Genomic DNA, 26,957 nt, shown 5'->3' on the forward strand with positions numbered 1-26,957 from the left:
TGTGAACATAATGTGTCAGTAAAAAACATTCAATAAGTCAATAATGTGAAATCTGGCTAAATGGGGTGGGCTGGGGGTCAATGTAAATGTCTAATACATTTTCTGTAATTATCAATGCCCAGATTGGATCAGATTGCCTAATTATTAATGAAGAGGAAATATATTCAAGAGCACCAAAAAATTCCACATATATCGTTTAATATATTTGTTTTAATGGATTTTAATTTGATAGATTTTCAATATTAAAAATCCTTAAATAGAGAGGATACTTATTGAAAAAGGTGCTGGTGCCCTTCTAATAAAGGAAAAACTTAAATAAATAACAGAAATACATTTAAATAAAATAAATTGATTAAAATTCATAACCCCAATGTAACAAGACTTTACTTTTTTCCCCCAAAACTTTCAAAGGTTTAAAAAGCCTCACAGACAGACGGATCAGGGTAGAAAAAGAAACCTATCCAGGATGCCATTAATTTCTTTGAACTGAAATTCCACTTCATGCCATTCCAATTCAGCTTCCTGTATGGGTGAATCTATTTCAATTTAAATTGTCACTTACATCAACTCATCGCTTAAAAAGGGAGGCAATTCTTCAGGTCTGAGATGTGCCTAGCCCTGCTGTCAATAAACAGGGTCACATATGTCTGTGCCATGTCCAGCTCGGTTCAATGAGCATGAAGTTTGTGTTGTCACGTGTGAAGGTGTGATTACATGTGCATGAGAGATCACATCAGATGATCATGATTCATGACTGAAAATCAACATGTGTGACAAGACATAAAATTGTTTGACATGGACTGTATATCACTTTGCAAAACGGTGATGATTCACAACAAATCAAACCTTGACAAATGCTCTTGTTGACCTTGACCTTGTGGTCAAGCCGTGCAGTAGTGAACATATTCATTACTGCACCTTTTCCCTGCTTTTGTCACAATACAAATCTTTCTCCACTGCAAACGTTTGTCTTTACTACAGCTCCATCACTTCCCTTCATGTTTCCTGCTATTAGGGCAATATTTCTCAGGAAGTCCCTCTGGTTCTTCCTTCAACATTAAATCAATCATGCTTTTAAGTTCCATCTACAAAATCCTTGCTCCATTTTCATCCATTGTTGTTTTCAAGCTTTTATCACTCCTACCATTTACTTACTTACTTTATAGCACTAGGTGCTTTGTCTCTGAAACTCCCCATACATCTTTCCTTACTCATCCATTATCTCTTTACTAGCAGATTCTTTCAACCCATCTTCTTCGAGACTGATTTATAAGACTTTCTTGTTTTTGTTCCATCACACAACTCTTCCTCATAATTAAGTATAGCTGTTTTACACCAGTGGCTCTAATGTAGATAAGTCTGACTTTACCATCTTAGTCTGTAACATCCAAGCTCTTAAAACTCTTAAACTAAAATAAAAGTGTTGGGTTTATAATTTTTTGTTCAGTATATATATATATATATATATATATATATATATATATATTTATATATAATTTAATATATTATTAAAGTCAAATAATGGTATGGGAGAGTGTCAGTGGTAATATCATTGTGTTCCTGGTGGTCAGTGTTAGAGGAACGGTGTAACAACTCAGGCTTATTAGCCTGCCCTGGACCAGGTTAGTTTCCCAGCATAAGTTGCCAGAGTAAGAGATTGAACCATTTTAAATCTCTTTGCTTTATGGAACAGAATCCACCGACAATAAGTCTGACTAACCAAAATAAGCCTGGCTTGTATAATCTTGTTTTATGGATCAGCCCTCAGGTAGTAAAATATAAAATGTTGTGCTAAATTAGCATTGAAACTCTATGGAACTTGAAGGTCCAGTTAAGAGCAGAATTCATCGTTAACTTCTGGATCGATGTCATTCCCTTCCCACTAACACTTGCAGCTTGTCTACATCACCAGTTTCCAATCTAAAGGGATGCACAGTTCTGAGGTCGCTTGCCCTTCATGTACAAAGAGATAAATGTTACAATTTTAAGGGCCGTTCACACGGAACGCATTTTTCCATTCCAATGCACTACTTTTCCATTATTTTTCCAGAGGTGTAAAGTCCAGGTTCAGAAAGTAAAAGTCCTCGTTGGTATTTTGTTCCAATCACCAGGTTCCGCGAGATTGAATTAATTAGTGAAATCAGCTGGCTGAGTTCATGGGTGGAATAAACATGGCAGGACTTTTACTTTCTGACCCCTGGACTTAACATCCATGTAAGCACATGCTAGATGGACATAACCGCTGCGCTCGCGTCTTTTGCAGCGCCTCGCGCATGAGGCGTTTTAAAAAGTTAAAATCAGTTCTGTTTGAACAAGCCCTTAGGATCTACATTTCCACTTCAACATTAGAAACATCACATAATATTTTGGAGAAGATATTGAAACTAAACGTTGAACTGCACTAGTGACAGAACAACCATAAAAGAGGGATGGACATATTGGACTTATAGGCTACCATGAAGAAACACATAGAAAGGCTAATTTTGTCAGTCTAAACTTAATTTTTAGTAACATTGTGTACAGGACGTGACATCCCATCTTTTCCACATTATATGTTATTACATCACAGATGGTATAGGATCCAGAAATTTTAACGATTTGTAAGTATTTAACGTAGCAGCTGCTACAGTTCTCTTAAATGACATGCAGGAATCCAATTACAGTATGTGCTTGTCATATGTGCACCATTGAGTGTACACTCCTATTAAAAGCATATGAACTTTGCTGTGGTCCTTAATGTGCAAACCCAAAGAACCATTCAAGTTCATTTTGCCATTCTAAACTCAATGTTTAGTAACATTATGTGTACAGGAAGGTGGGAGGAAGGGAGGGAGGATGGCTCGGTGTGGGAAAGGATTACTGAATAATTCAAAAAGAGAAAAGCACAGATGAATCAAGCAGGCTAGTGCCTGTTTTACACACAAGCACTTTAAAATGGAGGATGCTACTGTACATCTCTTTTGTTGCACAAATCCATCTGTAATATTAGCCACTGAGGAAGGCAGTATCTTCAAAAGAAGCAAAACCTTGGGTCAATATCTGAGTCAATAGCATGAATTGCATGTTGAGGTCTTTCAACAACTGAAGACTGAGGTTTATGAATTATTACATCTGCACCAAGAAATTCATGGTGATATAGTAAGACTTTTGGATCATACTGTGTTTTCCGCAGTGCCTCAAAGGTTCAGCTTTTTACCGCCTCACTATCCACTGCCTTGCTGCCTGTGTCCTCGTTATGAAAAAAGCTGCTCCACTTGGCTTCAGAGTTAACCCTCTGCTGACTGTTGGAGGAAAGAGAAAATGGGTCATGAGTGGGGAAAGGGGGATGAATAGGTGGAAAGAAGCAGTGGACAAAGGTTCAAATAAGTATTGTGGGATGAGGAAGAACCAAAGGCACTGTAACAAAAGCAGCAGGGAGAAAGCATTTAATAAGTGTTTTTTGAAAGGCAAAAGGTAAGAGACAAAGGTAAAGGTAAATACTTTAGAGAAGGATAGAAATCGATTCTTTGCAGAATTTTGGCCAAATCAGACACTGTAGAAAATACCTGTAAGACCCATAACCTTCAGAAAATATACTAGTAGCGCTCTTTCAGAACATTTAGGAATCTTAACTGGCTTCATTGGTGCAGTTGAAAAAAAGGAAAGACATTTTATATTCTTTAGTCATAATCTCCTGATAACTAAGACTAAATTGTTCTTTTTGAGAGAACGGTTTACGAGAGCGAGAGAAAATCCAAAAACAAAATATCATTTCAGTATGCTAAAATACCAAGAGCAGTTTTTTTAAAATCATTTCATTTTAATTGCATTACTTTCATTTTTTTTTTTTTTTTTTTTTTACAATTTTACAGTGGAACATTACAATTTAAAATGCATCTCAAATGTCCTAAGTAACAAACAGGATGGCCATACAAGACATACCAGAAAGAGACATCTGAATTGTAGATATTAAAAAACGGTAAAATACACAAAGTTCAGTACAATCCAAAAATTAAGTTATATTGAAGCACCATGTTAAGAACATATTAAAATAAATATAATGAATACACTAGCTTTTTATAGACAAAGGCAAAGCTTAACACAACTATGTCAAAAACATGTAGGACAGCCCAGGGCTCTCATGTCTGCAACTGTTAAAACTGAGAAGCCAACAAATGCTTCCATCTCTGACATGGACTGGGGAGAAAAAAAATTAAATCATTATACAAGTTTGGAGATGTCAGGTTTTGGGTCTTGGTGACCTACAGGGCTACAGTACATTATCGTAACAATAATCTATCAAGTGTTAAGTGAGTCTGATTAAGGATCAGCTCTGAAGGACACTAAACATCTCTCTAGAGTAATACAAGTGGTAACTATTAAATTATGCATTTGCCCAATGTACCAAAGCAATACCCAATATGATACAAAAACCCATGAAGCTGATAGACTCAGGTTTAGAGTTAGAGGAAAAAAAAGCATCAAACGTCAAAACACATTTGTGCTTGAAAAGTGTGTGATTTGTGTGGAAAAGATGGGATGCTATACAAAATAAAAGTATTTGAATAGCAACCCATATTTTCCACATTACATGTCATTACATCACAGATGATAAGATCCAGAAATGTGTGTGATTTGTAAGCATTTAATGTAAAAGCTTCTCTTCCATGACATGCAGGATCCAAATACAGGACACCTGAGAGCTGCTCCAAGTATATGCTTGTCATATGAGCACCATTGACTGCACACTTCTATTCAACCATTGACTGCACACTCATATTCAACTTGTCAAATGGTCATTGAAACAATCCAAAATTGAAAGCACATGAACTTTGCTCTGGTCCTTCATGTGCAAACACACTAAACCATGCAAGTTGACATACACACTTATTTTTCCTCACATTTGATAGGACATGTTCTTTTAACAAAAAGCAATCTAGATTGCCAACTCTCAACTGAAAAGGCTAGGAGGAAAGAGAAAATGTCCACATGGTGGAGAACCGCATCCCCATCATGTGGCAAGTCTTGTGTACTACAGGATCAACAGAATATCTATTTTCCTTTGTTTTTGTACGTACAGTAACCACTAGCATGAAAATATTATCTTCTATAATAATGTACTAAACAAACTTCATTAAATGTAGCATACAAATAATTAAGCAAGTGTGCTAATAAAAATATGTCTTTAAATATTTCAAGAAAAAAAGTCTGTTTTGATGCTAAGAACAGGACAATTTACATAAATCCATATAAGTTTAATGAAAACAAAAAGAACACCTTATTACATTGAAGTTTTAAATAAATAACTTCTTAGAATATCAACAACAAAAGGATGTTATTAATCAGTATATTGTAGGTCCAGATCCACTGTACCGTCAGTCACCACAAGCCTCAGTCTCTTGGGCTTGCGATCCGCTATGGCGGTGCTTTGCGAGTGGGAGGTGGAGAAGTGTAGAGAATTATATGGGTGAGTTCCAGGCTGCCCCTGATGCTGCTGAACCTTTCCAATTTGGTCTCCATGGACTTTAGACCTACTCGCAGAGGGAGAAGGTGTGAAGTTTGAGGGACCACACGCTTCTACAACCAGCTTTCCTTGTGTTCCTGAAGGCTCCATAAGACAATGATAAGTGTAATTTGCAGGTCCTGAACCAGTGTAATTTAAGTTTTCACCATCGCCACTGTATCCCAGAGTCACGGAATGATCTCCGGTGAAGTTCACTACGTAAGACTGGTGAGGAGGCTGAATGTGTTCAAAGGTGGTTGACTGGGTTTTAGTCAATGGGACCTCATGGATTGTGGATTCTCTGCGTCCCAGATGAGGACTCCTGTGCTGCGATACAGGAGGTGAAAGAGAGGAGCTGAAGTTGAAATCAGAAGAATCACAGTGAGAAACGTTTGGACACATCGTATTCTTATTGGGCTGAATAGAAGACACTCCAGAAAGTTGAGTGTTTTGAGTGGGAGCCACAACAGCATGGGGTTTCTCTAATTTTGAGAGTTTGCTTTGTGTTGTACTGTAACATTGAGAACTTTGAGATGAGGAAAATAAATATGTGGAGGGCAGGGATGGATCTTTATCATTTCTTGAGATCTGAGGCTTCATACCTGCAATGTTCTTGAAAGCATTTGTTGAGGTTTTGCTAGAGCTAACAAAATAAACAGGGTGAATGTGATCACCTTGCTGACTGGGATTTGCAGGATACTGTTTGGAAAGCATGTTCTTTGGGCTTTTTTGCAGATTTTCCGGAAATCTTGAGAACCCAGCATTAGGCCATCTAGCTGAAGAATCTTTTCCACTGTGAGAACTTGATGGACCGGGCCAAGCAAAGATGCTTTCCAGGTTGTTGTGAGATTTTGAGCTGCCTGCAGCCATGGGAATTTGACAAGCATTTTGGCCTACCTCGGTTTTCGAGATATTCTTGGGGTTTGGAAAAAAAGGAAGCTTCTTGTCATTGCTACGAAAATGTGCATTACCAGAGTTGAACGCACCGGAATACTCTGCAAGTGAGGTTGACTTATTTCCTACGTGAAGGGAATGGAAGGGTGTAACAAGGTTACTCTGAGTTCCAGCACCGTGTAGGCTTTGCGTTGTCTGGTTTGAAATTACAGATTCAGATTTAGTATTAGAGCTTTGCAAATTGAGAGGTCCATGAGTTTTGTCTTTAGCATCAATTTTAGCAAGGACTGACTGAGAGGACTTTGTGTTTACAAGGGATTCAAGAAAGTTTAACTTTTTATCCTGAGGATGCGAGCGCACAGTTGGGTGTACAGGCTGTTTAGCACCTGTAGATGCATTGTTGAACATTGTCAGGTCTTTGGGGAGATATGGTGTTGCTGAATCTTCCTGCACCAGGAGATCTATTGGACTTTTTGACAACTCGCCATCAGACAAGTACAGATCCTTCTCAGGGTCTTGAAGAGCAGCAGAACTTGTGGCTGTATTACACAACTTATCTTTGAAGAGTAGTTGAGGCGCACAAACAGATGAGGATGTGTCCGATTGAGCAAAGACAAGATCCGGGAAGCTTAGATCTTCACCGCTACTAAAGTTACTCACTGGGCTTGGGGATCCTAGGTAAGGGGTCTCCGGATTCCATGCATCAGTGGGACTTTGGGAGAAGGGGCTGCTGAAGGATCCTGTGTTATGTGGTTCCCCAGGACAGTAATCTATCAAAGAGCTTGCCAAGCTGTTTTGTGCAGGCATCTGATCGTAGCTTTCAAGATTTAAACATGGAAAGTCAAGCACATCCTCTGAATAGTTACTAAAGCTGCACTCTGTGGAAAAGGGAGAGATGGGAGGAGACGGATTCTGAGAGGATGTTACACTGGTATTAGTGGGAACACTTTTCTCACATATCTGTGACTGGCTCAGAGCCTGGAGTTTTGACAGACTTTTATTAATCTGAAACAAATTGTGACTCAAGCACAAGTCATTCCTTCCTTTATTCTCAGTCTTACTAACTCCAGTCTTAAGAATATTGGAATTGTCTGACACATGCTCTCTTATATCCTCTTTTGCTTCAATACTCCCACTGACATTACCAACTCCTGTCAGCCCATCATAACAAGGAGAGTAAAGCGATAAAGGTGAAAGAGATAATGGTAGAGGTGAAGTTTCAAAACTCACTGGATCTTTGAAGGTCTCAGTCCCCTTGGTACAACTACGCACTGCCATTATTTGCTGGCAAGGAGACGGGTTTTCCACTTTAACTTTGCAAAGAGGCATCTGTTCCAGTATTGCTGCTGTAGAAGAGACAGATGTTAACTTATTTGGCTCCCTGTACACAGTATCAATGCTCCCATCTTCATTTTGAGCTTCTTTCCACTCCACCTCCCACTTGCCTTCAGCTCTCCTGCACAATCTAATCAAAGGTAAAGGTTTAATGTCATCAATGCCCGTTTCAATTTTTGGACCAGATGAGTTTTGTTGGAGTTGTGCATTGGTAACCTCATTACGGTCTTGAATTATTTCTTTTGGTGTGCGTTTGGCTTTTTTCTTGTTGATGCAAACTTTTGATACTTTTTGCTGTCTTTTACATGGTTTAGTTGCACATTCTTTTCTGCAATGCTCTAGCACGTCTTGGACTGCTTTGGTGGCTTTCTCCAAACCTATGCCTTTATCAGCCTCCCCATGACCCCGAATCCTCTCCATTTCTGCATTTAAAATTGAGACAGAATCCAAAATGGCCCTAAAAGGGTCAACTAAATCCAAGCATTGCTGTGGGCTTGATTTGTCCGCAACACTTTCAGCTTCATCCGTACTATCCATTTCCCATTCCTTTCCCCTTTTCCTCTTAAGGCGGATTCTGACATTTAGCCTCTGCTCTTCTTCGGTCTTATCCAAAACATTTGAGGTAGACAACTCATCTCTGATGGCATCTTCTATATTATCCATAATCTCACAGCCTTCTGGTCCTTTAGTTCCTTCCACACTTTTTGCTTGGTTCTCCTCTCTCGTGTTGCATTTAACAAATTTTCCTTTAATTTGGGTTTTTTCACTCATAAGGTCATTGATTGTCCTCTCACAAACAGGTACATTATTTGTGCTATCCCTGTATTCGCAAACTCTGACATTGTTTCTCACTGGTCCATGCTGAGCACTCTGAAGAATTTTACAGCTTTGTTTCAACTTGGATGAGCCACGCTTTTTGGACCCAACGCCAACATTGCCTTTATGAGTTAGACTTGATTCTAGTAATGAACATTTCAGCAATGTTGTCTCCACACTGCTGCTTTCACTTGGCTTAGGTAACAGATTGTCCGAGTTGAGTTCTGTGTCCTTATTGACATTTGTACACGGTTTTGCAGGTACATTAACATCTTGTTCTGGGTCTGTATCAAGCGATTCTCGAAATGCTCGTTTCTTTAGGGGAATACTGCTCTGAGAACTATGATCCAGACAAACCATGGACAAGGATGGAGGGTCTGGGGAAATCAAAGTGTTTTCTGACTGTCTCACTTGAGTATCTTGATGTATATTTGGCTGATCAGCTGCAGTGAGTTCCTGAATAGAGTGCTCCTTTCTGTTAAGTGCATCATGCTTGTCCTTTGTCTCGTTATTGTCAGCAAGTGATAGTGTCTTCATATTATCAACTTCTCCGTTACCACTGTAACTGCATGGAAGTTGGTGGTCATCAGCATATTTATCTTGATTAAGCTTGCCACTCAAACTCTTTTTAATATCCGTCAGCAGTACCTTTGCCTCTTTAACAATAACAGTCCTGCTCCCAAAATGCACTGTTAACACTTTCTTTTTCAAGTGATTTCCTTCTCCCAGCTTATTGACTTTTTCTCTATCTTGCACCTCAGGTATACCCTCAACTTTTGTTTGTTTCTTATCCTTATCTACTCCTTTCCTTTTCTTTATAGAATCTTCAGATTTTTTGGGAATTGTGACCTCAACAGATGCAACCGTTACAACATTATTATCTTGCTTGCCTTCATTTTCATGCTCACTGTGGCTTTCTTTAACATGCAAATCCAAACATTCTTTCACAACAGGTTGTGTTTTGCCAATCTCTAAATCACATGTTACTTTTAGGTACTTATCTGCACTCTCCATATTTACTGGTCTGAAATACAACTCCTTCACACCTTTCTTACCTTGTCTATTGCTTTCTTTGCTCCCATTTAACTTTGTGCTCTGCTGTACTGATGCTGCTGCTGCTGCTTTATCCTTGTTTTTTCTACTGTCTGACTCCCTCTGACCTGTACTTTCGCCCTCTGGTTTTCCTGGGATAGCCACCCTGACCAGACTTACTTTGAGGTAACGATTTAACCCTGAGAGGAAAGAGATAGGACTGTTAAGAGATGGTGAAGACAAGGAGGGTGTAATGCTTACAGCGCTAGATCCAGACTGCCTGTGGTTTTGCTTGTTATCCCCTGAGGTCTCTGAAGCTACACAATAACTAACATCACCTTTCCTAGGAGTAATGGAACCGCTGATGTGTCTACCGTCACCAGCCACTTCCCTGAGGCGATCCCTAAAGACTCTCTGCTGCGCCTCTCTGATCACCATGCTCTCTGTTTGTGATGATTTTTCACTGTTAGCTCCAGCATCTCCATCAAGATGTACATTTTTATCAGTACATGGTTTACCTGGAGAGATTAAAACAGGATTAGTGATCTCCTTGGACTCAACCTCACTTCCTTTTTGCTGCATTCCATCTTTTGTCTGCGAGTCAGAGCATTCATTTCGGTCTGTAGAGATTTTAGAGTTTGATTTGATCAGTCTGGTCCTCCTTTTGTTGAATCTGGAGAGTTTAGATCCAGTCCTTGCTCGGAGATTGCTCCAACGACTACGAAGAATATTCCTGGTCCTTGAGGAAATGCCCTGGTGGACAATTCTGACAGAAGATGCATCAATTTTACGCCCCTTGGCCTTCATACTGTTTTTTTCATGTACACTGGAAACACATTCAAGAGTGAAGGGTTTAAATCTAATGACAGGATCTCCTTTTAACAGTTCTCCATCCTCACCCTTTCTCTCCTCTGGTCCATTTATGTTAGCCCTGCTGGGTATTGGAGAGACAGATTTGCTGTTCTTTGTGATCCTCTCTGGTTTTGGTCGCTCTTTCTCAATTAGGTAGAGCAGGGCCCTTTCTTTGCTCAAGGGGTCCTTACAGCTTAATAGGAAATTTGTGCTGTGCTGATGGAGGCAGATGCTCAGCTCCTTTAGCTTGAGGTGATGTAAAGATAAGAGGTTTTGTGTTCTCTTTTCCACCTGTTTGCAATGCTCCACCCTCCTCCGCCTATCAGTCTTTCTCATCTTGCTCAAAACAAGGGCGTTCCTCTTCGTCCTTTGGGAAAATTTATTCCTCATTGGCAAGACTGACAAAGATGAGAAGAACAGACAGCCAGAGTTAAGAGGTTGATAATAGTGAGATTAGTTGACAATACTAGCTTCTTCACCACATTATTGTGCAATTGCATTGGATGTTTAATTATATCCTTTGCGATTTTAGAATCAAAACACATACATTTTACTCTGGGACAAAAAATAAAATATGAATGGTATAACAAGCATACCCGAGTTTGATACAGTGAGGAATGGCTTGGGAGTGCCATTTCCCCTATTCCTGTTCAGCCTAAGATCGGTCTCTCTGAACTCATATTTCTGTCCTGAAGGATCCCTGGAGCAAGCCACATCTGCAAGCTGGTCTCTCGTCTTAAACAATCCCTCTCCTCTCCTGCATAGATTGGCATCATTAGATCATTTATCTTGTAATAAAAGCATATTTAAACAGCTTTAAATGGATTTGTGTCATTAGAAACCTAATTGACATTAAAAACCTAATTCAGCTCAGCTCAGATAATTACACGCGTCCATTGAGATAATTATGCATCATAGATCTAACATCAATACATCATCAGTAGCATATGGCCATAAAGCAGTATTAACAGATTTACTCTTACCTCTCACATGTGCAACATTCACACATTTCATTATTCTCCCCAAAAAAGCTGTCCCCATAGTAACAGGTTATCTCTTCCCCTGGAGAGATGGGCCGCACCACTTTTACACAGGCTCCATTCTTATCTCCCGGGACAAACTAACAGGAGGAACAGAAACAAACATTATGAGCAAATTACTTATTTATATACTTACATTATTTTCAGGATTATTTTAGAAATTTCAGAAGAACAGTATTTATTTGAAACAGAAATATTCTGTAACATTATAGATACCTTTACAGACACTTATTATCAATTGAATGCATCCTTGCTAAATTAAAGTATTAAAATCTTACTGCCCCCAAACTTTTGAAAAGTAGTGTATTTTTTCCTATATACATCCATGTACAAGTTGTTGTCTACATTTAGGACTACAATGACTCAGACTTTTGGCAAAACATACAAAAAAACAAATTAACAATGATAAACTAGAGAGGTCATATAAATACCACATACAAATTAGATGGATAAAAACCAACATTTAAACCTACCCCATGTTTAAATTATATAAAAAAAATAATGGGCCGTGTTTAAATTATGTCTTTTTTTTTTTCTTTTTTTTTTAGACGTGTATATGACAGAATATTTTAAGTTAACACTAAGGCAGAGTTAAAAAAATATTGATTTCTTGATTTTAATAAATTCTCAATTTGATCAAAATGGACTGAATGGACGAAATAAGCTTACGCAATTTAAACATGAACGCGACAGGAGACGATGGAAAAACAGAGCAGCAGCTTTTTCTGTTTCTGTTCCGATAGCCGACGTCTTTATCTTTGGATCGTATTTCTCACAGATTTCTGCTCGTTCCAAATCAGATACAGATAAGGTAGCACAGTACAAAATACATTTATATGAATGCATTAGTGAAAGAGTGATTGCATGTGAATTAATTCTACCTGGCAGCATCTCTCTAATAATAGTGAGGCTGTGGGTTTTGGTTACTAAATATATGCTAGAACTTTTTAGTTTCAAAGCTATTTTATTTATAAATCACAGAAAATTTTTAGATAGATTTTTGCACTACTGAATGTTTCTGTGCACACAATCTGCGAGCTACTGTCTGTATGCGTGTTTGTTACAATGTAGCTGCTCATAAGTTTAGAATGCCGATTAACTTGTGTGTAGAATAAGCAGTTTAAAAACATGCATTCACCAGATAAATTTTCAGCATTCAGATGGTATAATCAAACATATCTTGAGCGCCCTTCGCGCAGGGCTCCAGACAAAATAAATAAATCAATTAAGGAGCCATTGGCTCCTATAAGGGAAATAAGGTCTATAAAGGGGCTTTTAGACAGGATGCGGAATGCACGGCGCTGCCCGCTGGGCGTTGCCCTTTAGATACAAAGCAATTTGCGCTGCGCTGGCCAGTGCAAAGTAGGCAGAGTTTTCAAAGTTCAAGTTTGGATGCCCCGTTTCTATTGGCCGAGCTGGTAATCGTCACAGAGCGCAGCAGCAAAAGTTGAACTATTTTGAACTTTGACCACAGCGTGCGGTCGACGCAGCAACAGAACGTCCTTGCGTAGCGCAAGCCATTGAAATTAATAGGTTTCATAGCGCAGCGCATTCCGCGTCCTGTCTGAAAGGCCAAATTATTTATTTAAGTGCCAAAAAATTATGAGGTTTTAATTTTGTCATGTGTTGTCACATCTGCCCTCCTTTTCCAGTAGCAGCATTTTCATCCATCTTGTGGATGTCCTGGGAACTAAGATTAACTTAAAGTAGGAACTGAATTGCTTTTCCAGCTTGAGAACTACATACAGTCACAAAGAATTTTTCTATACACAGAATCTGAACCAGTGTCACAGACCATAATTATGTCACCATCACTTGGCCAATTAGTATAGTTTGGCCTCTTCCTAATGCATCATATAAACGTTGTCGCATGTCTTGCACACACCCAATCTATTTTTCTTCATTAGTAATATCTGAGAAGTAAATTTGTTGAAAGGCAGCTATATGCCATTATACAAGCGGTGTTGAATTTAATTTTAGCTCCTTTCATCCTTTGTCATGCAGACAACAGGTTAAGTAAAAATATAAGGATTATGTGATATAGTGCATATATTTAGAAAATGACCCCTTTCTAGTTATTTTTCTTGCTGACTAACGAGTCTGATCATTGAATGGATGCTTGGATTCTGTGGACAAAATGGATTTTGTGAGGTAAATTTGACGTTATGTGACATGATTGTTCTCAAGCTGTTCTATACAAGCTCTTTCCAAGGTTGAAATACTGATTGAGCGATCTGTCAGGTCACATTAAAGAGCGCCAAAACGACATTTGTTGTGATAAAATTTCCATAATTTGAAAGCTGAAAGTTTGTTATTTTTTTTACTAAAATTAACAAACACATTAGGAGACATAAAGGTGACAATTAAATACAAATCTTACTGAGATAACAAATGGCTGCACTACAAATAATGTGAGGTTCAGGCAGTAACAGAAAACAGGAAAGATATTGAGAATAAGAATCTATATCATTTCAATTAAAATTTTGAATTGTTAACGATTAGTTCACGTCTACACAGCCGACGTTTATCTGTTGTAGTTTATCCATGTTGTGTACACGAAATAGACAATGTCTTCCTGCATTTTTACAGCACTTGCATGTTCATTCCTTGACACGTCTCTGTTGTTTTCTATCTCTCTCGAGCTGGCTTTGAAAAAGCCTGATATTTTTGTTTTGACAAGCGTTTCTGACACGGAAAGCTGACCCTCGCTGTCCCCGTGCGTATTTTGGCGCTCGCTCAAATTTCTATTTTTTTCCCCACTGCAAATATGATGCTCGTCGTCTTATTTTATTACATCAACACAGCAAAAAGATGTGATGCTCATCACAGAATATGCATGTAAAAAGGTAAAAAATTGCACACAATTTTTATTCATAACATGTAAATTTATATTGTCACCAGTTGCGATCTCAGCAAAAATATCACTCGCAAATAAATATTTTTGGTCGCAAAGGTTAACGTTTTAGCCACAGTCTGGAGCCTTGTGGAGTATGCGATTATTTGTCATTTGATTTTAACCATTAGGAACAGAGCGAAAAAGTGGAAATCAAAGATTTCTTATACAGTTGTGCACTCTATAGGCCATGATCAGCGACTAGATGACGTTAAGCTTAAAAAGAACTATAGAGAGGAAAAAAAATATGCACTATTATTTACATTGTATTTTTACTTAACCTGTTCTTAAATAGTATGTTTGAATAAATCTGTCATGTTTTTATGACAGCCACCATTTAAATGTTTATATTTCAAAAACGAGTAGAAACAAGTTATTATAACGTTTCTATTATAAAAACTTCCTTACATGTAATTTATATCAAAGTAGCCTAAACAAATAATTAAAATGTTAAGCTTTAATGTTATAAAAACCCCTGGCCATGGTCGAGCAATGCTTGCCCATTCGATTCCGCACTCGTGCGCTTGAGTCTTAGAAGTAAGAACTTTGAAAGCTAGTAACTCACCAACTAAAAGGCAACCTGTAAAACCCCCAAAAATATATATTTATAATCTAGAGGGATTATTTATAGATAGCCCAGAAAGGGATGAACACGTGTAGAACAGATAACTTTACAAGCGAGAGGGTCGTAGAGATTGAGAAAGCCATAAAAAGGAAAGACAGAAAAGACTCACACGGCCAGCCTCAGAGAGTGAGAGGCAGAAACGGGCTAAAGATAAGACCAGTTTGTGAAGGACGCTTCGCTTCTGACAGGGAAAGCCCAACAATGGAAATATTTAAGCTTATACATGAGGAGCTTCTCATGTATTGAAAGGAAAATTAGCCTTTCAGGCAGACAACGGTTCTAGAAATGGAACGAGGCTCCTGTCTAGAGATAGACTAAAAACTTAAAAGACTGAAGTAGGTCTAGCAGCAATACAGTGGAAAAATGTGAACATGTAATAAAATTACAGAAGAAGACTGCTAGAAAAGGAAAATGTGATGTTATTGTTAATAAACAGCTAAGGAAAATGTTTTACATGCGTGGTAGAGTGCTAAAAAGAATTTAACCACCAGACCTGGATAGACCGTAAATATCAAACTGCTATGATATCTTTAAAACAAACAGAATTATTGGTCCTGGAACAGCCGGGATGATTTTAGTGTAAAATAGGTGTACCGGTTAAAGAGAGAGTTTGTGAGCACAGCTCGGACTCGAAAAGGCAACAGAGGTGTGTGTAAGATCGTTTCCCACACTGTATTAGCAAGAAGAGCTCGTACTTCAGAATGCTAGAGGCTTAAAAACCTGTAAAACAATAGTTATGAGATCTTAAGAGAGGCACTGAGTACAAAAAAAGTCAGGTAAACTTTATTTTAATATAAAGTTAAAGTTAAATAAGAGTAAAAGATGGAAAGGTATATATACATTTGGTTAGAGCTGGAATATTTTGGGAAAAGGGAAATAGAAATGTAAACACTATAGCAACAGTAGTCAGACTTAGCAAAGTTTAAGAAGAACATTTATGAAAAAAAATTTTTTATTATTATTATTAATATATATATATATATATATATATATATATATATATAGGCCTATATAGAATTGTGTAAGAATGTAATTTAGAAAATGGAACAGAAGCACATCCTAAAAGTCATAATAAAGTTAAGATTATGAGACTTATTTGGTGATAATGGAACTAATATTGTGAAAACTTAATGTGAAGAATATAGAAGCATATTCTAGCACTGGCTAGAAAGAAAATTAACTAAGAGATGGTAATATAATATTGCCAGCAGCCATATCACCCTGTAGCCCGAAACTGGTTGCCAGGATGGGAGACCACCTGAGAAAACCAGATTGCTGCTGGTAGAGGTATACTATACTGTCAAAGACCACCGTCCTTCGGATGAGACGTTAAACCGAGGTCCTGACTCTTTGTGGGAATTAAAAATCCCATAGCATTTCTCATAAAGAGTAGGGGTGTAACCCCCGGTGTCCTGGCCACATTCCACCCATTGGCCTTTCCCAATCATGGCCTCCTAATAATCCCCATCCACTGAATTGGCTCTATCACTCTCTCTCCTCTCTCCACTATAGCTGGTGTGTGGTGAGCGCACTAGCGCCGTTGTACTGTGGCTGCCGTCGCATCATCCCAGTGGATGCTGCACACTGGTGGTGGTTGAGGAGAGATCCCCTGATATGATCGTAAAGCGCTTTGGGTGTACAGTAGTTCATATGAAAGCGCTATATAAATGCCTCATTCTATTCTGTGATAAAATACATGGATAGGAGGCTATTATCTCTTTCTTGTAGTAAGAGTGAGAAAGAAAAAATGATATAGAAAAACATAGGTTATTTAAGTAAATTCCTAAATACCATGATAAAAAAATACATATGATAAATGGACAGGTTTTTTTTAGAGGAAAGAAAATATTTTTGTACACAGAATTGTCTTATTTAAAAGTGACAATATGCAGAAACTAAGAGTGATCTTGTATCAAGGAATACATGATGATAGCAAATGAAGCATATAGGCCAATAATATTTTAAAGAGTCACATAAAATAGATACTGCAATATTTTCCATAATCCTAATATATTATATTAGATATTAATATATTCTAATATGCAGAAAGAAGATATAGAGAAGATATGGACTATAAAGACTGGAAAAAAATGGGAGAGAAACTGGACAAGGATGATGGTCAATAAACTGGTAAAAGAGTGGAGAAAGCAACCTAAACTATAATTAATTTATTAGTACGCTACCATAAATTAAATTAGTAATTGAAAATAAGCTCACTATAAATAATAGGCATATTGTAATGTTTGAAATACATTGGACCCGAATGACACACCTGGATGCAGGCGTTTGAGAACAGCAAGAGAGCAGATAAGGAGGACAAACAAGCTCTCATTATGAACCAAGATCACCTAATGGCCTTGACTGAATCTGGAACCCCTCAAAAGAAGGGGGCAGAAATGGCATAAGTAGTCCTATATAGTTTGTATGTGCTTCTTATTTAGTCATAAGATAGACTTGAACATAAGACTACAATAGCAAGCAATGACAGCACTGCATCCACCAGCACTGAGACCTTAGCTGGGGTCAGTGAAACCCTTTGGGAAATTCTGGTAAATGTTATTACCGGTACTTTATTATTTTAATGAAAGAATATGAAGTGGTTTGATATGGTAAATACGAATGCACTTATGCTAAAAGGGGTTACAGGATTTATTGTTTTTTGACTGACTGATAAATACATGTTAAATTAAGAAAACTAAATATATTACTGTAATTGAAGAAATAATTTGTATAATCATATTTAACATGCATACACACACATATATATATTATATATATATTTTTTTTTTTTAACGTGAAAAGGTGTTATAGTAACAAACAAATCAATGGATAACAAGAATATGAGGGTGAGAACTCCTGACGATTTCATTACTGGGTTATATTTTGAGGATTTAAAATGTATAAGATGCCACCAGACACTGATCATCGAAATTACTGAAAAGAATGTTTATGCTTTTGAAATATGTTTTAAGTCTTTATGAATAAAAGAGTTAATTGGCTTCAGTAGACTTTGAATATAAATAATATATTAAGGAAATTAAAACATAAGCTATGGTAATTGAAGAAGAAACTCTTGTGATTATGATTCATTATGGTTCCATACATTCATTATAATCAAAACAATCCATTAATTAAACCTTTGTATCCAGAGTAATCATTCTGATGTTTTCCTGAGTTTCTGATAACATTATATAAAATTCAAACATAAATTATACATTATATATCAACAAATCAAAAGTATAAAAGGCTTAAATTGATGGAAATGTTTAAGCTTGAAAGATTATGTTTTACAAACTTGACTATGTGAACCTTATGTATAGGAACAAATTGATTTGTTGATATATAATTTATGTTTGAACTTATATAATATTCTCAGAAACTCAGGAAAACATCAGAAGGATTACTCTGGATACAAAGGTTTAATTACTGGATTGTTTTGATTATAATGAATGCATGGCATGTAACCATAATGAACCAGAGAAAGAATTTTATAATGCGATATATTTATACAACAATTACTACAAAAAAGAGCTTGTTATATTTCATGGTACAGTGACGATATCTGAGAATGTGTTAATGCTCAAGAAATGATTACTGAATTTAGTGTAAGATATTTGAATGACAAAATGAGTTGCTTGAAAAATATTTGACCCAGAGGTTAGAAACTGGACATTTACAAGCTATGATAGAAAAGGAACTTTGTGCCTTGTTTGAACACTGTAAACGTTTCAAGACTGGTTCAAACTGAGGAGTGTTAAAACTTGTAGTTGGAACGAGAAAACACCTCACATCCTCAGATACTAACTTTGTGCCCGAAAGACCCAGGAGACGTCAGTCGGCACAGGATGTCTGAGCCAGGGGAGGAGCCGCACGTTCTACTGGGAAGACCTATAGGGTGCTTGCTTGAAGTAATGGATTCTTTTTTACATCCAAATTGGCCTAATCTACATGATAATCAAGCAAAAGCACAAAGTGTTGCCCCTTGATGATACATAAATTATAATATAATTACATAAGAAATATAATTGATTATTTTTTGTTGTGGGAACCAGAAAACAACATTGGGTGAAATATTACATGAATGTGTAACAAACCGATGTATTTAAGAATGATGAAAAAATGTCCATGTTATTGGTTAAGTTTGATGAAGTGAACAAAGTTTGTGCCACACTTAGATCTGAGAATGATGGATAATGAGTCAGGATAATTGCATGAAGGGGGTGTTGAATAATATCAAGAAAATGCAATTACCTGCCTCCTTGTTTATTGTAGATGGCTTTTTGTTTCACAAATTTAGCCAATTTATTGAACAATGCATTGCATTCAATGTTGTTATTGTTATCCGTCCTTGGAGGAGACGTTAAACCGAGGTCCTGACTCTTTGTGGTAATTTAAAATCCCATTGCATTTCTCATAAAGAGTAGGGGTGTAACCCCCGGTGTCCTGGCAACATTCCACCCATTGGCCCTTCCCAATCATGGCCTCCTAATAATCCCCATCCACTGAATTGGCTCTATCACTCTCTCTCCTCTCTCCTCTATAGCTGGTGTGTGGTGAGCGCACTAGCGCCGTTGTACTGTGGCTGCCGTCGCATCATCCCAGTGGATGCTGCACACTGGTGGTGGTTGAGGAGAGATCCCCTGATATGATCGTAAAGCGCTTTGGGTGTACAGTAGTACATATGAAAGCGCTATATAAATGCCTCATTCATTTATTATTTCTGTTTGTAAAAAATGGCTTATATTGTATTGGCATAGATGTACAGTAATTGTCCGTTATGTATATGTGTGTGCCTACCCATGAGAAAGAGGAGCAGAGGTGTGTGCGATTATGTGTGCGCGCTCAAGGACACAAAGAACTGTGATTCTACTCCTAAAACCTTAAAAGGAAATCAGCCATCTTGGTTGAGTTTACTGGAGTTCAAGGACATGAAAAGGTGGACAGCTGGCACATGCGAGGCCTTGAGAAGGAACTGGGAAACTTTAGGAAAGTCACAACTTAAGTCAATCAAGAAGATTAGAACCTAACACCTGTGGTAAACAACAGAAGTATAAAGACTAATGAGCTGATTGCCTCTTTGGATATTGATACATCAGTACCCCCAACGCCTAGAAGCCCAGAGCGGAGGACAAGAAACTCCAAGCGGAAGACAAGAAGCCCAGAGCTTACTACACCTTTGATCCGAAACGTGATTATTGTAGGCTATTTTATACTTAAAGTATGAACTTTTATTTGCATTTACATTTTTGTTTATTATTTAAATAATTTATTAGAAAACACTGCCTATCTTCGATTTATGGTGTTGTGAGACTTTTAATAAGAAAATACCATAGAGGTCTTCTGACCAAATAAGTGATTTTAAAATGCTTATTTAGGCCCGACTCGACTTACTCTACCTAACCTGAGAATAATAAATAATCATGTTAAAGGTGTTAAGATCAAAGTACACACCGCAAAACAATTGCAAGACCGCATGCACAGATCTATTGTGACAATTAACGCATTAATTGTATAAAATGTACATTTACGCAACAACATATGTACAGGGTCTTTCAAAAACCAAGCAATTCGAAAGATTGCCCACAAAATCAAAAGTAATAATTTAGTATCTTACCTTACAGTTAGGTCTGCAGTCTTTTCCCAAGCAAGAAAAAAAAAAGCACAATCAGATTCTGTACCTTACCAAAGACCACATTTTGAAAAAAAAAAAAAAAATGACTGATTAGTATAAGTATACAGGCTCTCTCACCATGATTAATGAAGGCAGCGGGCCCCAACCAAAGCTGAGCACATCTCTTGCGCGTCGAGTACATGACACTGAAGTCATTCACTCCTGCTCTGAGCACGGCACTATCCTCAGGGCTCAGCTCAGCTATACAGCCCTGCAGTACCTCCAACCGTTCTCCCACAAGCCTGGAGAATTCAACATCATCATATCCTCAAATATGGTGGTCAACAAAATTAAAAAGTAGACCAATGTTATGATTACATTTTAAGTCACCTTTATTAATATAGCGCTTTATACAATGCAGATAGTTTCAAAACAGCTTTACAGTGATCAACATGAAAATTATAATATCAATTATTAAATCATTATAATTAGTTTATGATAGATAAAAATAAATAAAAAAAGTGAGCTAACCAGTGTCGGGTGGATGTGATTTTGGCTCCATTTGTCTCAGAGGAATAGCGGGTACACGGCTCAATGTTCACTCCGTTGTCCAACAGAAACGCTGTCATATAGCGATACATCTAAAAAGAAGAAATAAAAAAAAGAAAGATGAATTAAAAAATTGTTTTAAAAAAGCACAGCAATATTCAATAATTACTAGAATTTTAATAAATCTACTTCTATGCACTGTGCTTGTCTAATGAGACCACATTTGAATGACTTGCATTACAAAAGCGAAGGCCTCACAGACAGGACACCACACTCAGAACGTTTACTACTGGAGCGTACGGGCAAAGTATCAGACAGTGTAGAAAGTTCTTGATTTGATTTCAGTTTCTGAATCATTTGGGATTTCATTCTGTATATTTACACTGTCATTCAAACATTTGGGGTCAACAGGATTTTTTTCACAGTTTGAGAGCATTCAAAAGGTATTCTTTCTTTTTTTTTTTAAATATATAAAATAAAATCTAACTGACCCCAAACTCAACAAATCATATAGTATAGTAAACGATTAACTGAAAAACAAGAAACTAAAGATTGCATCAATAAAAGGACCCTGCCCTTGTTAATCTTACACAAACTTTCTTTTTCAGTACAGTCCACATTTATGTGTGCAGAGAGATCCAGTGATCCAGCAAAGACAAACAAGTTGAAGTAAAGGCAAACCAATGTTACTACGCTAAACACAAAAACAAGCTACACTTTCAAAACTCTGAGCATTCACACATTCCTATTTGGTGATGACGGCATGTACTAAAAGAGGAAAGGTGAAAGTTCATACATTTTGGATAACATATACTCACATGCTGCTTTAACAACTCATGTCGGTGTGAACCCAGCCCGGTGAAATAGCCACTGACCCATTCCCCATCCAACAGAGCATCAAAGGTGGCCTGGAAGTCATGTGTGCGTTTGAACCGCAGAAGGGTCTCTCTGAGGTAACCCCATCGCCGAATCTCAGGGGGAGGACTTCACACAATGAAAGCAATCAAACAATTTCAAATGGAAGAAATCATCAAAAGTAAACTACAGTTCAAAAGTCTAATATTAATAAGAAATGTTTCTTGAGCTGCAAACCATATTAGAAGGATTTCTGAATGATCATGTGACACTGAAGACTGGAGTAATGATGCTGACAATTTAGTTTTGCATCACAGGAATAAATTACATTTTAAAATAGATTCAAATAGAAAACTGTTATTTAAAATAGTAATAATATTTCTGTTTGCTTGTTTAATCAAAAAATGCAGCTTTCGTGAGGTATAAAAGACTTTTTACAAAAACATGAACCTGAAAAACTTACCTCAAACTTTTGAATAGTAGTCTATGCTGCATCCCAATTTGCTAACTTACACTATGTCCTAAAAGTACTGTTTTTGTGAAGAAAAACTACATGCTTTTGAGTGTTTAGCAGATTAGTAGGCAAGATTAGGATCATACTACTTCGTAATAATTGCGTATTTAACAGACTGCTCTGTCGCTTAGTTAAATGCATCCTGACACTGTTAAAACTGCACTGTCAAACATCTTGTAATAGTTAAAATCCTCCACATTCAATTTAATTTAATGTCCTACCGTATCGAAGAGAAATGTAGTAGCATGTTGATCTGCCAGTCGTGGGTCTTTCATGCGGAGAACTCTCCTCAGTTAATAACCAAACATATCTTTATAAAAGTTCAGAATGCTGTTACAAATGCAATATACTGTGGATAACACTGAATAAATATATTTTCTTTAGGTTAGATATTGATTATTAAGGACTAAAAAACCCTTTATCTAAACCCCTCTACTTAACCGTTCGTCTCGCACATCCACCATGTTTGTAGTTTAACGCTTTTTATTCAAGTTTGTGGTTCTAATCGAATCCTCTGTACAACACACAATGGGCTGTGAGCAATATTAGCCGTAGAGCGTGCATGAATCTGCACTTCTGGGTATCTTTGGAATACTCATTTCAACAACTATGATTTGGGACACACAATTCTAATTTCGAATACTATTTAGGACGGACAGTATGTGAATTGGGACGCAGCATATGTTTTACATTACTATGTAAAACAAACAGATTACAGTTCAGGTTTTATTATTTATCTGTATATGAAAATACTATCAGAACAACAAAACAAATATTTTTCTTTAAATACTGTGCATAAAATCTGTCCATCATATATATAGGCCTATATATTTATATAGCAGCAGTGCAAAAGAGTCCAAAATAAGTACCTTATGTTCATCTTATGGGTGCTGAACCCCAGTAAGGGATCCAGCACCAGACTCGTGGCCAGATCATCTGTCTCACAAAGCTCTCTCACACTCATTCTATAAGATCCCTCCATGGTAGCCCACCATCAACATGCTGGAACAAAATGAAGCCGGTGAGTTACACATTCAAACAGCTGCAGGTCATTAAACACAAGCATAACGTATGGAAAAGAAAGGGAGCAACCATTATTTATCCTCTCAGGTCCTGTTTACAACTGGTATTAAGATGCATTTTGTTCCATCGGATCACAAGTAGGCGACGCTACATACAGGTGTAAACAGGGTCTAAAACGTTCTGAGCTTATCCACTTTCGTCTATTTCCAGAGGTAGTCGAAAACGCATTCGACCAGATTGCTTTCTCTCGTAGTGTAGTCGCTCATGTGGTTGAATGTGTTCGAACAACCACAAAAGACCGCCGACTGACCTAATGCGCGGTAGCCAGACGGGACGGGACCAAAGTTTGGTTTGAAGATGAAAATCATACTAAGCACAATGTCTTGCTGCTGTCAAAGCAGAAACGAAAGCTGCTGCTGCTCTCCGCATGTTTTTCCGTCATCTCAAGTCGCATTCATATGTAAATTGCGTGAGCATTTCATCCATTAGATCGAAAGATCTGAAAAAGTTTAGACATTTACCCGCCCATAGACCCTCCCCTCAAAGAAATCAGGACAGAAGAGGTTGAAAGTGGACAAAATAGACCGATTAAAACAGCAATTGTAAACCGGAATGTGTCTCCCTCTTCTACTTGTAATCCGATCAATTACATACCAGTGTAAACAGGCCCTTCATTTTACAGTAAAAGTAATCGATTTACAGTGGTGTCCAAATGTTAACCACTAATGAAAATATTTATATTTTAAAGAAATTATTTATTACAAATGATATTATCATCACAATTTGAATGAAAATGTTTTTGCCCTAATGACAGCATCAATCAAGCAGTGCAAATTAAAGTTCCATGTAAAACCTGATGATCAAGTTCAATGATTTGAGAATGTTAAGAGTATCTTGAGCTTCAAATGTAAGCAAGAACATCTGACCATCTGTACTAAACCTAGACCTAGAAACAGAATCTGAATTTAATATCTCCAATTTATTTTATATCATAACCTTGTTTTTTTTTTTGTTTTTTTTAATTCCTTAAAGCTTTGTTTTTCCATATTTGGATCAGATTTTTAAACCTAAATGATTAATGCACTCTCAGGTTTTTGGACTTTTCCACAAATAAGTATCCTTAACTTATTTAGATTGTGATAAATTCAGTTTTACAGTCTATTGTTTCTCAGACAGTCTAGTTTTTCTCAATAACATTTAAAATATGCATAATCCATTTAGCACATATCAAATTAATAGCCTAACTACTTTGATACTGAATAGTTTACATGCCCTCATGGCACTTTTTCTTTAAGCTGTCAGGATTAATTTGTAAAGCTAAAGTCTATGGTAGCTATATCATTAAAATATTGAAATATATTTAAACAGCAGGCACGCTAAAAAAAAACACTGTAATGAACACTCCCTGCATATATTAAATATTCAAACGTCATAAACGTTTCATTTTTACAACTGCCGTACGAATCCCCCAGTGTTAACAATGCAACACATTAATACATATTCTTCACTGTTTGCGGACTATTTTTGTACTTTTGTCATTATTGTTTGTCACTTGTGTTGTGAATTAAGAGCTCATCTTTTTACATTTGTTGATTGTCACCATGGATCAAGTGCTGAGGTCTATGTAAAACATCTTAATCAATATCCCAGTCAGATATCTTTGATTTGAAAGGTCAATGTACATTCAGAAACAAAGATAGCAAGTATGGGTCAAATATTAAGTAAACTACAGATCAATTCATTGTTACTAATTGAAAATTTGTTGAACGAGAAATTTTGATACATTTATTGGTTGAGTGTGGCATCATGAATTAAACATACAAATCCAAATGTATAAAACTGAGTAGAGTCACTTTGTTAGGACAATTACTAAAACAATAGTTCAGAGATACTAAAAATTTGACAGCACAAGGTTCTCTTCACAATAATGTTTTACAGTCTGTAAACAGCAGAAGAGCAAAAAGTCTGGCAAAGCAAAAGCGATACCATAATCATTTCCTCAGGAAGAGACTCTAGTGGGCAAATGCTGAATAAGTGGCCTCGATCAAGCTTGTTTATGACAGATGCCAATTAGTGTTCAATTGTAATGTTTCATGTTATATACCCAATGTACATACATTATTGTATACTGTAACCCTTGTTGATGCTGTCATGCAAGCAAATATCCTCCTCTTGTAGATTAATATACGTAAAAAGCATCTCTCCGCTGACAGGTCAGGACAGGAGTCGCACTACAAAGCAGTTATTCAGTCTGAAAACACTTCGCACTAGAGTTGTAATCGAGTAGTACGTGTCGCGAGCGTGAAAAGAAAAGCTCCGGGAATATGCGTGTTAACACCAGCTCAGAAAGATCTCAGCGCGAGCCCACAGTGGCGAAAAATTAAAAGAAAAACCATATGCAAACGGGAAATAAAATTAGATGATAGCCTAGTAAATAATACATTTCGCGTGGTCTCACGGTTACACCCCCATCGGTCACCGAGCACCTTTGATCGCGCCAATTAGTAGTTATTAAACAACACACCTCACTGGAGGTAACGTTAAAGGGATCATTGATTTTGCCCATTCATAAATGCTGATTATTAATGGTCACAGGCGCGAGGGGCCATATATCACTGTCGGGGAGTCGAGTTAACGGACTTCAACCCAAGCCACCGCGGTCGATTTAGCTCACTGAACAACATAAGCAGACCCACACGGTCCAATTTGAATTTTTAAACATGCTATATTCTTCACTTTGAATAATATATGATTTCCAAAAGTGGCGCGTGCATATCCATGTAGTATAATAAACAGCAGAGTATTTTACCTGACGGGCTTTACTTCAAATGTCTGGTTTTCCTTCAAATGTCGCCTGAAAGCTAACAGGCTAGCTCTTCCTGTTGGTTACGAGTGCTGCAGGCATCTGCTCCTGCTGTCTCCATATTCCATTTTTCTGATGTTTCTGCTGCGGATATATTATCATAAACCAGAAAATGGGCAGCCGAGTTTAAATGATTCTGGAATTATTCTAACATTAATTTTTCTGTACTGCGTTTGTTTTCGAACGTAGAAGTCTTGTCCTCCTGGAGTCGAGATAAATTCAACCAATCCTTGACATCCATGGTCGCGTTCCTATTGGTTAGTGTGATGAGTGGGAGGGATATCGCCGTTTTTCACCATATCCTATTGGCTGGCCAAGTTACACGGCGTTGAGATTGGCCTATAGGAGTACAGATGTAGAAAATTCCACAAGCTTCTACCAATCAGTGGGCGAGAAAGTAGCTCCGTTGCCCGCCTCATCTCTGTAACCGTGTCCTGTTGACCTCATGGAGTTACGCAATTTAATAGCAGACTGTTTGTTAGGCAAAATGCATGTTTGATGGGATTAAGGTTTTTCTGGTTCTGCTCAGTAGATGTTTAAATATTCATTACCCTCACTGTGTTCTTTCTACTG

At 37.3% G+C, this 26,957-nt stretch overlaps 1 protein-coding gene across 6 annotated transcripts; it reads right to left on the reverse strand.

Annotated features, from left to right (window-relative positions):
* Window positions 1-3,822: 3,822 nt before the first annotated feature.
* kmt5c (lysine methyltransferase 5C) lies at window positions 3,823-26,640 on the reverse strand. Of its 6 annotated transcripts, XM_079625225.1 has the most exons (11): window positions 26,331-26,640; window positions 23,368-23,500; window positions 21,948-22,113; window positions 21,112-21,221; window positions 20,719-20,882; window positions 20,584-20,603; window positions 11,395-11,531; window positions 11,008-11,168; window positions 10,078-10,809; window positions 9,898-10,002; window positions 3,823-9,759 (listed from the first exon to the last, which is right to left on the reverse strand). In XM_079625225.1, the coding sequence occupies exons 2-11, from the start codon at window positions 23,478-23,480 to the stop codon at window positions 5,318-5,320; spliced, it is 6,150 nt and encodes a 2,049-aa protein (XP_079481351.1). In that variant the 5' UTR covers window positions 23,481-23,500; window positions 26,331-26,640; the 3' UTR covers window positions 3,823-5,317. The 6 variants fall into 6 exon arrangements, with proteins under 6 accessions (XP_079481351.1, XP_079481352.1, XP_079481349.1 ...); XM_079625226.1 differs by having other exon boundaries at window positions 3,823-10,077; window positions 10,459-10,809; XM_079625223.1 differs by having other exon boundaries at window positions 3,823-10,002.
* Window positions 26,641-26,957: the final 317 nt, after the last annotated feature.

The sequence above is a fragment of the Phoxinus phoxinus genome (genome assembly GCF_949152265.1).
Source record: "Phoxinus phoxinus genome assembly, chromosome: 1".
Taxonomy (NCBI): Eukaryota; Metazoa; Chordata; class Actinopteri; order Cypriniformes; family Leuciscidae; genus Phoxinus; species Phoxinus phoxinus.

Bases quoted from the DNA above. Each gene is read 5' to 3' on its own strand.
- kmt5c (XM_079625222.1), bottom strand. From the start codon at position 23,480: ATGGAGGGATCTTATAGAATGAGTGTGAGAGAGCTTTGTGAGACAGAT. The intron at 11,169-11,394 runs GTAAGAGTAAAT...CAATCTATGCAG, and splicing joins GAATGTTGCACATGTGAGAG to GAGAGGAGAGGGATTGTTTA. The intron at 10,810-11,007 runs GTATGCTTGTTA...CATCTTTGTCAG, and splicing joins CCTCACTGTATCAAACTCGG to TCTTGCCAATGAGGAATAAA.